This window comes from Tupaia chinensis, unplaced genomic scaffold (genome assembly GCF_000334495.1).
Source record: "Tupaia chinensis unplaced genomic scaffold, TupChi_1.0 Scaffold148470_1, whole genome shotgun sequence".
Classification (NCBI taxonomy): domain Eukaryota; kingdom Metazoa; phylum Chordata; class Mammalia; order Scandentia; family Tupaiidae; genus Tupaia; species Tupaia belangeri.
The window spans coordinates 70,612-84,305 of record NW_006208319.1 but is presented as its reverse complement, the minus strand read 5'-3'; the positions used below and the strand labels follow the sequence as shown (position 1 = coordinate 84,305).

Here is a 13,694-nt window from a genome sequence, read left to right as displayed (position 1 = left end):
TGGCAAAAACCTTATAAAAATATATTACCTCTGTGCTTTAAAACCATTTCCCCTGAGATATTTAACATATGGTATCTAGTGTGCTTGGTAGTGTTTGAAAATGATGGGCATTTTAGACATGGATAGCCTATATGATGAGTTTATAGATGCAAAAGGACCCGATCAACAAGCAGCTGGCCTATCAAAATGAGCCTGCGGATACAAAGTAGATGGACATTTTCGGAGAAATGGAAGCCAATTCCTACACGTCTGAAAACTTGCCGTTGCTAGTAAGTAAAATCCTAAGTATCCCATGCTCGAATACTTTTGTTAAGAGAATACTTAGCTTACTGTCATCACACTGGCCCCACACTGGGAATCAGAGGGAAGCAGAGCTACTGCAAGTCAGAGTGCATTTTACATCCGACTGTGTTCAGTTTCACCACTACATAAAATACCAGAAGGAAGTACTAATCGCTGCCGGAAGTTCAGAAAAATATTATTGGACAAGGAGACAGAAGAGTACAAATATTCAGGCCAGCAGGTGGCATGGAGGTCGGGGTGGCCAGATTCCACATGGCTGACTGCAGTTTCAGTCCTGACCTGGCAGCCTGGTATGTGTGCACCTTGCCCCGAATCCTGAGAGAACAGAGGACAGTGAACAGTGGTGTGGCCATTTCCCTGGGGGAGTGAGTTCTCACTTTCTCCCTTCTCTCCACCACTCTACCCCCTCTCCCCCACTGCAATTGCATGTGTCCTATAGCAGAAAAACAAAACAAAACAAGTTAAAAATTCTTCTGGTTCTGGCTCCGTGGCACAGCTGGATCCCACATGGTGACTTTAATTTGTATCTCCTGCTCAGGTGACCTGAAACACACCAGCATGTGTTAGTGGCCACATTCCAATGGGCTGAAGGACGGAAAGAGAGTCGTGATGTGACCAGTCCCTGTGGAGAGTGTTCCCCCCCCCTCTCTCTTGCTTTCTCTTTCTCACTTTATCATGAATAAAAGAAAAATATTCCGTTTCATGGAACAAGAGGAAATAATGCCAGTGTTATTTTTTACTAAATGGCATATTTAATTAGTCCTGTTATATTCATGTTCTTTTACATCTTATTTTGATGTGTCTATTTGTATTCATAAATTCCATGGCATATCAGTACAGCAGAACACACCAAATTTAGATAAAAACAATCCACATGCTGGGATGATGTGGGGAGACCTAAATGATAAATAACCACATGGGAACCGGAAGGAGATACGAATCCAGAATCTGAAATGGGCTGCAAAAAGAATAAGTTGTTGGGCCAACCAGGTGGCGTGGTGGTTAAGGCAGTTGGATCCTACATGGCTGATTGCTTGGTTTGAGTCTCAGACCTAGTGGCTTGAAAAGTATGCCGGTCACGTGTGCATGTAAACCCAAACTCCTGAGAGGAAAATGAAAGAGAAGGGATTGCAGCATAGTCATCCCCCTGGGTGGTGCTTTCTCACCTCTCTCTCACTCTCTGTCTCTCTCCAGTGAGTACCTATTGTATTTTATAGTATTTTATTTTGTGTGTTTTCCCAGCCTGCCAAAGGAGTCGATGTCACATTGGAAGTTAAGAGTCTGCTGTGGATCAGGAATAGAAAGCCTTACAAATAGGCAGAGGTGGCGGGGCTTGGCAGCATCTTTGCCTAGGACTCCAACCTTACCATCAGCTCATGTATGAGTTGGAAAGACAGTGTTCCCTTTGCCTAAGAACCGTCTTTTCCTACATGTCCAAGTATATGGAATTCTCATAATATACAGAGAATTCTTCTCTTAGGTTTAGGTGAAATGCCAAATAGGAATATCATGAAGCTATTTTCCAGCTTCTAATATGTTAGTGGCAGGTGTGAAGGATTTCAGAGCATCTAGTCTGAACCACATCTTCTAAATCCAGGCACAAAGGGCTAGGGGAATGTTATTTACCAAGGTTGTGTCACTTGAAGATATTGAGCCATTCCAGGAAGATTTTGGTTTGTTCCTTTTTCTTTTTAAAATTTATTTACTTATTCATTCATTCATTCATTTATTTTAATATGACCAGAGATAAAGAGGGAAGTGAGAAAGCAAGCCACCAGGTCCAAGACTTGAACCGTGGTCGGCCATGTGGAAGTGTCCAGTGCCTTACCACCATGCCACTTGTAGGTCGCAGATTTTGGTTTATTCTGAACAGGAAAAGTGCTCTGTGAGTTTGAGGAGAGATGAAGTGGCGGCCGGGGTAAGGATGGACATAAAAGGGGATGGATGGGAGAGCTGGGCCAACTCAGAGCCAAACTTCAGGACTTCTCCACTCCACATTCCAGGGTCTCGCCATCAGCTCTCTTGTGAACCTTCAGGAATTTTATTAACTCATTAAGACCAACTTAGACTTCTCAGAAGTTAGATACAGTCACATTGCTTCCCTGATTTTTTTTTTTTTTTTTTTTTTTTTTTTTTTTTTTTTTGAGAGGTTGTAGCTATAGGGTGCGTGCACTCACCAGAAAGACAGAGAGAGACAGAGAGACAGCAAGAAATCACCTCCCATGGGGATGGATGGCCACACCACAATCCCTTCTCCATTCTCCTCTCAGGGTCTTGGGCATGCACGCACATGCGCACGGCATGAGTTTAAGCCACTGGGTCCGGGACTCCAACCGCTGTCAACTACATGGGAGTCCAGTGACATAGCCATTACACCAACTGCTGTTCTCACCTGAGGCACTTTTATATACATGGAAGAGTCAGCAAACAAACTTCACAAGATTCGATGTATATTCTTGGGTTTCTTTTTTAATTTTTTATTCTGAGGGATTTTGCTAGTCTCAGTTCCACAGAACACCAGGAACTGCTTAACTCCTAGATGACAGCCGTCTAGTTTGTAAAAGACTGTTATATAAGGAGGAGCGTTGGGGCCAGCAGATGACTTAGTGGTTAGGTCACTGGACTCCTACAAGGCTGAGGGTGCTTGGAATCCCGGACCTGGTGGCTTGAAACTCTGCAGGGAGCTCATTCCAACTTGTTCAAGGTCCTGGGAGAAGGGATTGTGGCGTGGCCATTACCCTCCCCCAGGGGGGATTTCTTACTTTACCTCTCTCTCTCTGGCAAGCATATTCCACCTAGAAAGCAAAATGAGTGAGAAAAGGAAGTTGGGTGGCATAATTTAAGTCAATTTTAGGTTCATTTCTGAGAACGGATTGCTGTGGACTAGGCAAGATTCGAAGTGCTTTCCAACTCTGGGTTTATACTTTTCTCCTTATGTAAGGAAGCGAAATGTCTAAACTCACAGATCCTGGGCCTGAAGTCTAAAACCAGGCTCCTGACCACCAGAGACATCTGTAATAGATGACCCCCTTAAACAGTAATGAGAGTGCTTGGACTTTGAGACTAAACTTGGATTCCGATTTTGGACCTTCGCATCACCTCTGTAAACCTCAGCTCCTTTCACTGAAAACACAATCTGCTGGAGAATATGTAAAAGGCCTGGGTAGCACTGAGGTCCCACAAATGTCGCTGGAACGATGTACTTTCTTCACTGGGATCTTTGCTACACCCAGACTCGCTTTCTGCAGATGCTGCCAGCCTGCTCTGTTCTGCGGAAGGCAGCAAACCCCATCCCCGGACTCCTGGCCTAAGGCAGGGCAGAAGGACTAAGTGGCAGGGTCCAGTTGCCACCTGAGATGTTGCCGCACAGACGCTATGGGCCATGTGAGGGACCACCACCCCGCTGTAACCTGCAAACCTGGGTTAGGCAGGACGAAGCAGAGGCGGAGGGAGGTTGTGGCGCATGCGCAGCAAGGGGAACGTCGCTGGGAGCGGCCCCCGCTGGTCGTAAAGACCCGACGCAGAGTCGGAAGGCGACAGCTCAAGGCCGCTTCCGGAGTCCAGGTACAACGCTTGTCTTCAGCTCGTCTCTGTCATCTCTCTCACGGTGAGAGCGTGGGGCTGCGAGTGAGCTGTGCATCCCGCAATCGAGCCGTCTTATCCTGCATTTTCTTGCAAATGCACCAAAATAAAAGCGGCTTTGCTGAGCAGTCACACCTTTTCTGAAATCCCTACAGCAAAGATGTAGAGGATCCTGGATGTTTACAGGGGATAGGGTTGGCTCTCCCACGAATCATTTCTCTCCTGGGAATTTCTCAGTTTTATGCTTTCGCGGCCCTAACTCTCCCACCTATGCTGTTTCCGATGTGCTTGCAGCTGGGGTGATGGGGTGGGCTTATGAACCGTGCTTGCCAGAGTTTTAACCTTCCTGAACTAGCCAGACTCCACTGGAAAATGCGTCTTTCAAAATGAAAGAGCAAGAGGGAGGGAAAAAGGAAGGCAGAAAGGAAGAAGGGAAGGGAAAATGGAAAATGTATCTTTTCTGGTTCATGGGTGGGAAATTGTTATGCTCTTAACATATGAAAATGTTTTTTTACATAACAGTTTACAGAAAATCTCTTGGTGAGTGTCCCAGATTTTGGAGGTTTGGGGCTGGGGGCGAGGCAGAGTCCTGTCACCTGGTATTGTAGGACTGCAGTAAGTCATTTTGCTGCATTGCACCCAAAATACTTTCTGGCCTCCCTAAGTCTCCAGCATGGTGTTGGCCGTGGGCGCTCTTTCAACCCACCCCTTTCATGATAACACAGCTTCTAGCTTAAGGTGTGCTTTTGGCCTGCCCAAATGGCTCTATTGTGAAAAAGGAAGCAGAGGGCTGATTGCTTTTTGTTTGAATTTTCTCTGTGAGAACAAACTCCTTGAGAGGATTGGGAGATTTATGTTGCTTCCTTACAACATTGAGTCCGCTAAGGAGATTAAGGGCCTGCTCTTCCCTGGCAATTGTGTTGTATTGGGTAGGTCATTTGCAGAATGTCTCCAGGCTGAAGTAGTTGCTTTGGCAATCACACTCATTCAGCGTGTGTTTTCTAAGCATCTGTCTTAGGCAGGCCAGGGTGCTTGGTGTTGTGAGGAAGACAAAGATGAGTTGGACTGGGTTTGTTTGCCCTCAAGGGACTTGACAGGCTGAGAGGAAAGAGAATCCTAACCTAAATACCCCCACACCCGTAAAAGGGGATGAGTCTCCAAGAGCAAATTCCAGGAATAGCTGAGGGAAGGGCGGTTATAGTTTGGAAGTCCACCAGAAATTCATTAGCTGGTGCTTGGTTGTATTGTAAAGGTGTTAGATGAAAATGTAATCCCTTCATGGTGTCCCAGGGTGAAGCCTTCGGGTGTATTAAGGTCATTAGGGTGGAGACTCTATGATTGAGTGCTGATAGATATGTAAGAGGGGAAAAGAAACCAGAATAGGCAGAAAGTCCTTAAGCTTCCCAACATCCAGGGACTACATTTCTGCCTCTTGTAAATTTCTGCCTATTGGCTCTGCTCAAGGTCCTGCCTTCTGCCATGTTGTAACCTCACCAGAAGTTGCCCCTGGACCTTGGACCTCCAAACCATGAGCTGAATAAATGTATGTCTTTACAAATTACCCAGTCTCTGGTATTTCTGTAGCAATGGACTAAGACGGGGGCTCAGAAGGTAGAGAAGAATCAGCCTCTTGTACCAGTTGCTTGGCTTTAGGGGAAACTATTGGGTCATCGGAAAGTCCTGATATATTTTTGCATAGAAAAATACACCATATCTAGGTCTCTAAATTAGTATGCAATAATGTATGGTCTCTTTCATAAGCTTCAGATTTGTATGTAAGGGTGTGTGTCAGGCATCTCAGAGTAAATATGAGATCCCACATGGGCACCATCATTCTTAGCCACCTCCGTCCTCTGCTGACTGCACACCTGTTACTTCTGCAGTGTTCCCTGGCTCAGGAAGAGCATCAGGCTCCCCACCCCCACCTACTAATGGACCAAGCCAGAGAGTTAGGGCTAAGTGATCTCTGACTCATCCTTGCCCCTCCCTCCCCACATCCTGGCCTGCTGTGTTTTTTTGTTTTTGTTTTTGTTTTTTGCCTTGAACCTCAAATCCATCCATCTAGCATCACTGTCATTGCCATTTCTTTTAGCCAGTTTACCTTCATTAACTCAGCTCTTGCTCAGTTTTCTGCAACAGCCTCCCAGTGCCTCTCCCTGCTTCACTTTAACCCATCTTCCACTATTGCAGCAAGGAAACACTTGCTGGAATTTAAATCTGATTGTGAGGCTCATTTTCTTTATCCCCTTAGGATAGAGGCCACACTCCCTTTACAGAGCTTATCTGGGTGTACAGTCCTGTATTTCCCAGACCCTTGCGCTTCTTTTCGTCTTTTTCTTCTTCAATGTTTATTCAGCTCATGATCTGGAGGTCTGAGGTCCAGGGGACAGCATGTCATGAGAGAACATGCATGTCATGTTTTCTCATGCTGTCGACCTTTGGACATGTTCTGCCTTCCTCCTGGAACACCCTTCTTTGCTGCCCTTGTCACTTGGCTTACTCCAAGGTCCCAACTGGAACCTAGCTTTCTCTGGGCATACTTCTGCATCCCCTAAGCCTTGTTAGGTGCCTCTTCACCCTGGACTTATTCACACATTTGCTGCCTCCTCTATGCTATACTATAAGTCCCCAGAGACAAAAATAGTATCTGGGAGGTTTTCACTGTTACCCACTTTGCACAAAGAAGATGTTCTATAAATAGTTATTAAGTGCGAGTTGTATTGTAGTTTCATTAATTGACTTTCTGAATTCACCCTATCTTAGTTGTTTCCTTAGTAAGCTGAAATAGTAATGATCTTACACATTTTGAGCTTAAAAATGGGTGTAGGTAGGCCAGCTGGTAGCATGGTGGTTAAGGCAGCTGGATCCCACATGGTTGAGTGCACAGTTCGAGGCTCAGACGCAGTGGCTTGAAAAACACACCAGGCATTTGTACATGTATGCCCAAAATCCTAAAAGGAAAATGAAGAGATTGCAGTATGGCCATCTTGCTTGGGGGGAGCTTTCTCATGTTCACCCTCTCACTCCCTCTGGCAAGTGCACACACCTTACAACAAAACTGAAAATAAACAAGCAAACAAAACACACACATGCACCAAAAACAAAAATCCTCCCTCCAGATTGGATGTAAGCATGAAAGAGAAGAAACATTATTATTAGAGCCACTGATATTTGCTTGTGCTCAATGTGTGCCAGACACTCTCTTCAGTGTTAACTCACTTAATTCTCACAACAGTCCTAAGAAGTAGATGTTTTCATTATCCCTATTTAAAAAAGTGAGACACTGAGTTTTAGAGTTTTAGCTAAGGAATAGGCCTAATTTTACACAGCCAGTAAGTGGTATCAAGTTTAAAGCCAAGCATACACTGTGGAATAGGATTAACTTCTTGAGACAGATGGTAAGAAGGACTGACCATGAGGTGCTATAGGTCTCTATTTCATATCTGGTCCCTTCGTGGTCGCCAGGACTAAGGATGGTAAGTCACCAGGTGGAAGACAGTACACTGTGATCACAACTTTATGCACTAACTGTGAGGCCAAGCAGTTGGTTGATCTAGAATAGAAAACTCTAGAACATCAGTGTCATTCACATAGTCACTTTTTTCAGCCAGGTTACTCAGTTATCAGAGGTGGTATCGCATAATGTTTAGAAATGAGACTTTCCTGAGTGTGAAATCTTGGTTCATCTGTGTGTCTTTGGGAAGTTGCTTGCATTCTCTGTGCCCCAGTTTCCTCATCTGCAAAATGGGGAAAATAATGATAGTACTTACCTTATAGGGTTGCAGTAATAATAAAGTGAGTTGTCATGTGTAATCCTTAGAATGTTGCCCCACACATGGTAATTGATCAGAAATGTTTTCATCCTTATTATTTGTTTATCTGGCATTCAGTCAGCAAATGTTTTTTTTTTTTTTTTTTTTTGGAGAGATTTTTGCTATAGGGCGCGTGCGCTCACCAGACAGACAGAGAGAGACATAGAGACAGAAAGCGAGAAATCACCCCCCAGGGGGGATGGTCATGCCGCAATCCCTTCTCCTCCATTCTCCTCTCGGGATCTTGGGCACGCACGCACACGCGCCCGGCGTGAGTTTTAAGCCACCGGGCCAGGGCAGGAAACTGCAGTCAACTACGTGGGAGTCCAGCAACATAGCCATTACACTAACTTCTGGTTCCCAGCAAATGGTTTTTGAAACCACATGCTTATGCCACTGTACTACTTTTTGGGCATGAACAAGCTTTCTTGTTTCAGTTCTCCTTTCTACAGATGTTGGAAATTGTTCAGTCTTGCCTCTTTTTTGGTGTCATTGTCTCCTGTGCCTCAGAATCCCTTTCTTCAGACTCTTTATTATTTTTTTTTTTTTGAGAGGATTTTGCTATAAGGCGCATGTGCTTGCCAGACAGACAGAGAGACAGAGAGACAGAAAGCAAGAAATCACCCCCCCGGGGGGATGGCCATGCCACAGTCCCTTCTCCTCTATTCTCCTCTCGGGATCTTGGGCACACACGCACACGCACCCGGTGTGAGTTTAAGCCACTGGGTCTGGGACATGAACCGCGGTCGACTACATGGGAGTCCAGTGACATAGTCATTACGCTAACTGCTGGTTCCCCTCAGACTCTTCTTCACAGTAAGTTCTAGACAACTCTCTGAGATAAGCACAAAATCCCTTTTCTGGTATTCTGAGTCATTTTGTTATCAGGAATAAAAGACCAATTAACCTAAATGAGGAGCAACAAGAAATTTCTTTTGTGTGAAAATACACAAGATGTCTCACATAGCATTCTCATATTTACAGAGAGAATTATTTTCCTTATGGAGGAAATAGGGATGTAAGAAAGTTAAGATCTAAAAGTACCAACAGGCTTCTTAGAGTTAAAAAAGCTGCAAAGAACTTTAGAATTCTCTGTTTTTGTCACTTCGCGGGATTTTGAGGAGGGGGAAGCATGGTCCGAAGACAGCCAGCCAACTGGTGATGAGTCCCCACATCTCCAGCCTTTACCAGCACACTTCATGCTATATCTCAGAGAACTGTGGGCAAGATTTCAATGGAACTCTCACTCCTGGATGTATGTTTCAACTGTGGCTCTGATGCACAATAGGATGTTATTGTCACTCAATTACCTTTATGCTAGGGCTCCCTGATATCCTTTAGAGATCTATTAAGTATGGATATCCTTGCTACCACACAAGAGCTGTCTCACAGCAGAGCTTGCGACAAAGCAGAAGTTTAAAGTGACTCTTTGGTTCAGTCACCAAACAAACATTTGTGTTACTCCTTTTTTGCTCTTCGGTATGGGGAGGATGGGAGAATAATTATACTGATATGAATTATAAGATAGAGTTACAAAACTCAAGGAATTAGAGGATTAAGAAGCTTGATGGTGCACATTTGAGTAGTTAGGTAGGTTGGGAGGTCTAATAAGGGCAGAAGTCGGGTGGTTGGGATTTTGTAGGTAGAGAAAGGACATGCCAGGCATGGAAATAAAAAGTAAAAATTGTAGTATTGGGTCCAGTGAGGAGACCCAGTTAACCACAGCAGAAATTCTATGTGAAAAAGTAGAAAGAATTAAAGAACTGAGGGTATGGCAGGTCTTAGAGATAAGCAAAGGAGAATCAACCTGAGGTGACCCAGTGTGTGCTTGAGAGTGATGGGGGTGGGGAGTCAGTGCTTCACTGTTGGGAGAGATAAGAGATGAAACCTCCCATTCTTTTAGCAGACTAGTAAGATTATTTTCTGTAATTCTGTAGGATGCATATCAGTTTTATATACATTTGCTTCACAAAACTTGATTTTGTATACTATGCCCCCTCTTGCATTAGAATTGCAGCCTTGCCAATGGACCTGATTGGTTTTGGTTATGCGGCCCTCGTGACATTTGGAAGCATTCTAGGATATAAGCGGAGAGGTAAGCCTAAACTATATATTTTTTGCAAAAGGGACTTGGTGGAGATTGCTGGTTGTACTAGGATCTGAGGGTCAATAAGTAGAACAGAAAGCTAAAGATGCCTTAGAGGTGGCTAAGGACCAGCATGTCATAGAGGAGTTTCATGGAAGGAAGGAAGGAGGTTACCTGGGGCCAGGCATGACAGAGCATTCCAGTCTGGTTCTGGCCTCTCTCCACCACAGAACTATAATGTCACCTGCCATTATCAATTGTATAATTAATTGATGTGACATCCCAGTGCCACTCACTTATTAAATAGGATCTTTTTTGTTTACATAATCATAGTGTTGAAAAGACAAGTTATATCAATTTTGTGAGTTGCAGAGGAAAGTTTGTCAAATGCTTAGACATCATATCCTCAGTTGTGTCTTCATTTCAGGGGAAAATAAAAACCTAGTTAATCAATCAAAGAATTTTCATGGAGAAAAATGAAAAGTTAAGGTTTTACATTTTACTTTGTTTAAATGTAGAAGCATTTATAATCATTCTGTCTCTTATTTCTATTTCTTATATTTTAATGAAATTTTAAAAATGCAGTTGTATATCAGAGGGTAATGTATTTGTGACATTGGTGGGCTTGAATGTGAGTGAAAAAAATCAGGCTTACATAGTTACCAGTTTACTTCCTTCTTTAGAGATGACTAAAAAGTCAAAGGCCAGCAACTGGGTTCAAATCCTGCCCTCCCTGCCCCCCCATGGCATGAAAAACACATGGGCACATATGCATATGTGGCCTAAGTCCCAACAGGAAGGAAAAGAAAGGATTGTGGCATGACCACACCCCCTTCTTTCTGTCTCACTCTGGTGAATACACATGCCCTCTGGCAATTTAAAAAATAATAATAAAATTTTAAAAATCTAAGGCCAAAAACAGTTCTCTCTAGAAGCTGAGGGACTAACAGGTTAGAAAAGATTATTTTTAGGACCAGCAAATGGCGTAGGGGTTACGTCACAGGACTCCCACATGGTTGAACACGGTTCGAGTTCCCGACCCAGTGGTTTAAAAGTCACACCGAGTGTGCGTGCATGTGTGCCCAAGATCCTGAGGGCAGAACGGAAGAGAAGGGATTGTGGTGTGGCCATCCCCTCTGGGGGGTGATTTCTGGCTTTCTGTTTCTCTCTGTCTCTTTGACTAAGATCATTTTCTAAGTTTCCTGAAAGTTTGTAATTCACCTTAGATTTCTGTTTGTTGTTTCTTTCCATATGTGTATAATTGTGGATATGTACTGAAGGGGGGGGAACTGATGCTACAAGGTAAGCTATGAAACAATTACTCAAAAGTTGATGTTTCATATCTATAGGGTTGTCTGGAAAGTTATGACCTAGTTTTGCATAGAAAAACGTCATGACTTTCCTGAAAACCTAATACTTTAAAGACTTCATCGGAGGATTGTTATTAAAAAAATACTTTTCATTGTCAAACACATATTTGAGTAACTTCTGTTACAGAACAGAAAAGAGCATCTGGACATTTTTTCCTGGCTTTTTTAGAGTGGGAAGAATGGATTATATGTGTGTGTGTGTGTGTGTGTGTGTGTGCACACGTGTGCATGTATGCATGTCCAGGTGAGAAGGATTATTTTGTTATTCTAACCCAGATTTGTTCAGGTTTTACTGGCTGGTGGGAACACACGAATCCCGCCAGCTACAAGTTCTCAAAGTTAGAGACTTACTGTCCAGCTGCACATTGTGGTGCCCTGGTCTCCTGCATGAGCTCCCCTCTAAGTGATCCCGGAACCTTGGAGTTCTAGCATGTTCACATGGAAGCCCACTCTTGTAGCATAATATGGGTTACAAGTGTGGGCCACAGAACCAGGCGTGTCTGAATTCCGATCTTGACACTGCCACTTCCTAGCTCAGATGAGTTAACTTGTGGACCTCAGTTTTTTCATCTGTAAATTAATGTAATGATGAAATAAGATGATTCATGTAACATCTCACATAGTACCTGGCACATTTACAGTAAACATTTAGATTCCTTTATCTCCGCCTCTGTTTCCCTCCCAGTGGGGAGGTCTGTGTGCCAGTGGAGCAAAACGCCTTTTTCTAGTTCTGTGCTCTGTGTCATATTCTGAGCTGCTGTGGCCCAGGTGTCCGGAAACATCTGTGAAAGGTGAGACAACTCTTTCTGTTTTTACTTAGAATCTTCCTAGGGAAGTTACCGAGAACAGAGTACCGTGGGTGAAAAATGCGATGTCAGAATTGTGTTTGGTGAGAGGATGCGGATATAGCTGAATTCTCCACCAGACCTGCTGACAAATAGAAGTTGGGTCAAAGTGAGGGGCTGATAGATTTTTTCTTTAGTCACGGTAGAGGTCGGAGGCGAGGAGGTGCCATGGCAAGACCCAGGGTGCTGAGCACCGAGCCTGCTTGGGTTCACACCCAGCTGGTCTCCAGAGAAGTAGCTACTGAGAAGGATGGTGTGATTTGGGAGGCTTTTCCTAGGCCAAGTGCCCAAAGCCAAAAATGACAAGAGGCTTGCTCTGTCTTCTGTTCTAGGCCTGAACCTTCCTACTCCACCTCGAGGGCAGAGCAGGCAGGGTGGCCTCTCCAGAGAGAAGTCAGAGCACTTCCCATGTGTGCCATTCACCTCCTTTGAAAACTCCCCTACTAGGGCTGTGCCCACTGAGATCAGCAGTCCGAAAGGCAGACGAGAGGCCTTGGTGGCATTTTGTTGTTCCGTTGTTTTTGTAGTCCCCGCTGTGAGCACTGAGCCTTTCTCGAGATCTTTGTTCCCTTCTACCTGCATGGTATTCTTGCAAGGGAGAGCCATGTCCTGCTCCTTCCTTGTATAGGGTGAATTCTCCTGAGAACCGTCCCAGTTCTCATATTGCTGGTGAGCCGGCCCTGTCCCCACTGTTTCTCTTTCATCTCATCAAGTGCAGAGACTGCTCTTCCCTCTCCGTGCTTAACTATGTGAGGGGGAGGGGGGCTATTAGCAGTACAGAAATCTGCAGGGAATACAGAAAAGATAATCATAGCATCTGTAGGTGAGGATACTCTAATGGTGACTTAGTCCATTTTTATGTTGCTAACAGAGATAACTGAGAGTAGGTGATTTATAACTAAATCGGGGTTTATTAACTCGGAATTCTGGCTGCAGGAATGTCTGAGGTGTAGGCCGGCATCAGGCCTGCCCACAACATGGGTGGCAGAAGCACTGAGGATGGTGGGTATGTGCAGAGAAAGAGCCTCTGACAGTTCTCAAACATCCAGCTCTCAGAACAGCTAAGCCCTTCTCAGGAGAGCTAGGACTCACTGGGTCATCTATATATCGATGAGACTGTTGCTTTTATAATACGATCACTGTGATCCAATCACCACCCACTAGGCCTCATCACCTCTTAACTTCAAATTCCAAAACACGAAATAACTTTCTTCCTTCCTTCCTTCCTTCCTTCCTTCCTTCCTTCCTTCCTTCCTTCAAATTTGACCAAAGGGGGGCAGAGAGAGAGAGAGAGAAAGCTGCCAGGTCTGGGACTTGAACCACAGTCAGTCATGTGGGAGTCCAGTACCCTTAACCACCACGCCACCTGCCAGCCCCCAAATTTTTGAATCTTAACTGATATCCTCACCTGATGTCTTCTACTTATTCATGACCCATAACAAGGAGCTCCCTAGCATGCGTTTAATCACTGCTTGTTATATTCCTGGTCCTGTGGCCTCCTGAAAAACAGCAGTGAGCAAAAGGACATGGAGCTCACCAGCCAGTGGAAGAGACTGACTTAAACACGTGAATGGGCATGTAAAGCTATGATCGTGAATGATGGGAGCCCACGATGGGCCCTCATTCAGAAGGCTGGGTCAGAGGAGGCATCTTGGAGGAACTAACATGTAAGCTGACATTCAAAGGCAAGCTGCAG

General features: G+C 44.5%; 1 protein-coding gene across 3 annotated transcripts in view; it reads left to right on the top strand.

Moving 5' to 3' along the window:
* Nucleotides 1–3,644: 3,644 nt before the first annotated feature.
* Nucleotides 3,645–13,694, top strand: part of TMEM14A (transmembrane protein 14A) — an 18,844-nt gene continuing 8,794 nt past the window's right edge. The window contains exons 1-2 of one of the 3 annotated variants that reach the window (XM_014584995.2): nt 3,783–3,910; nt 9,707–9,792. In XM_014584995.2, coding sequence (XP_014440481.1) covers nt 9,723–9,792 — 70 coding nt within the window. In that variant the 5' untranslated portion in view covers nt 3,783–3,910; nt 9,707–9,722. Of the gene's footprint in view, nt 3,911–9,706; nt 9,793–13,694 lie in introns of all 3 variants that reach the window. The other 2 variants (XM_006170434.3, XM_027769069.1) reach the window with 2 other exon arrangements.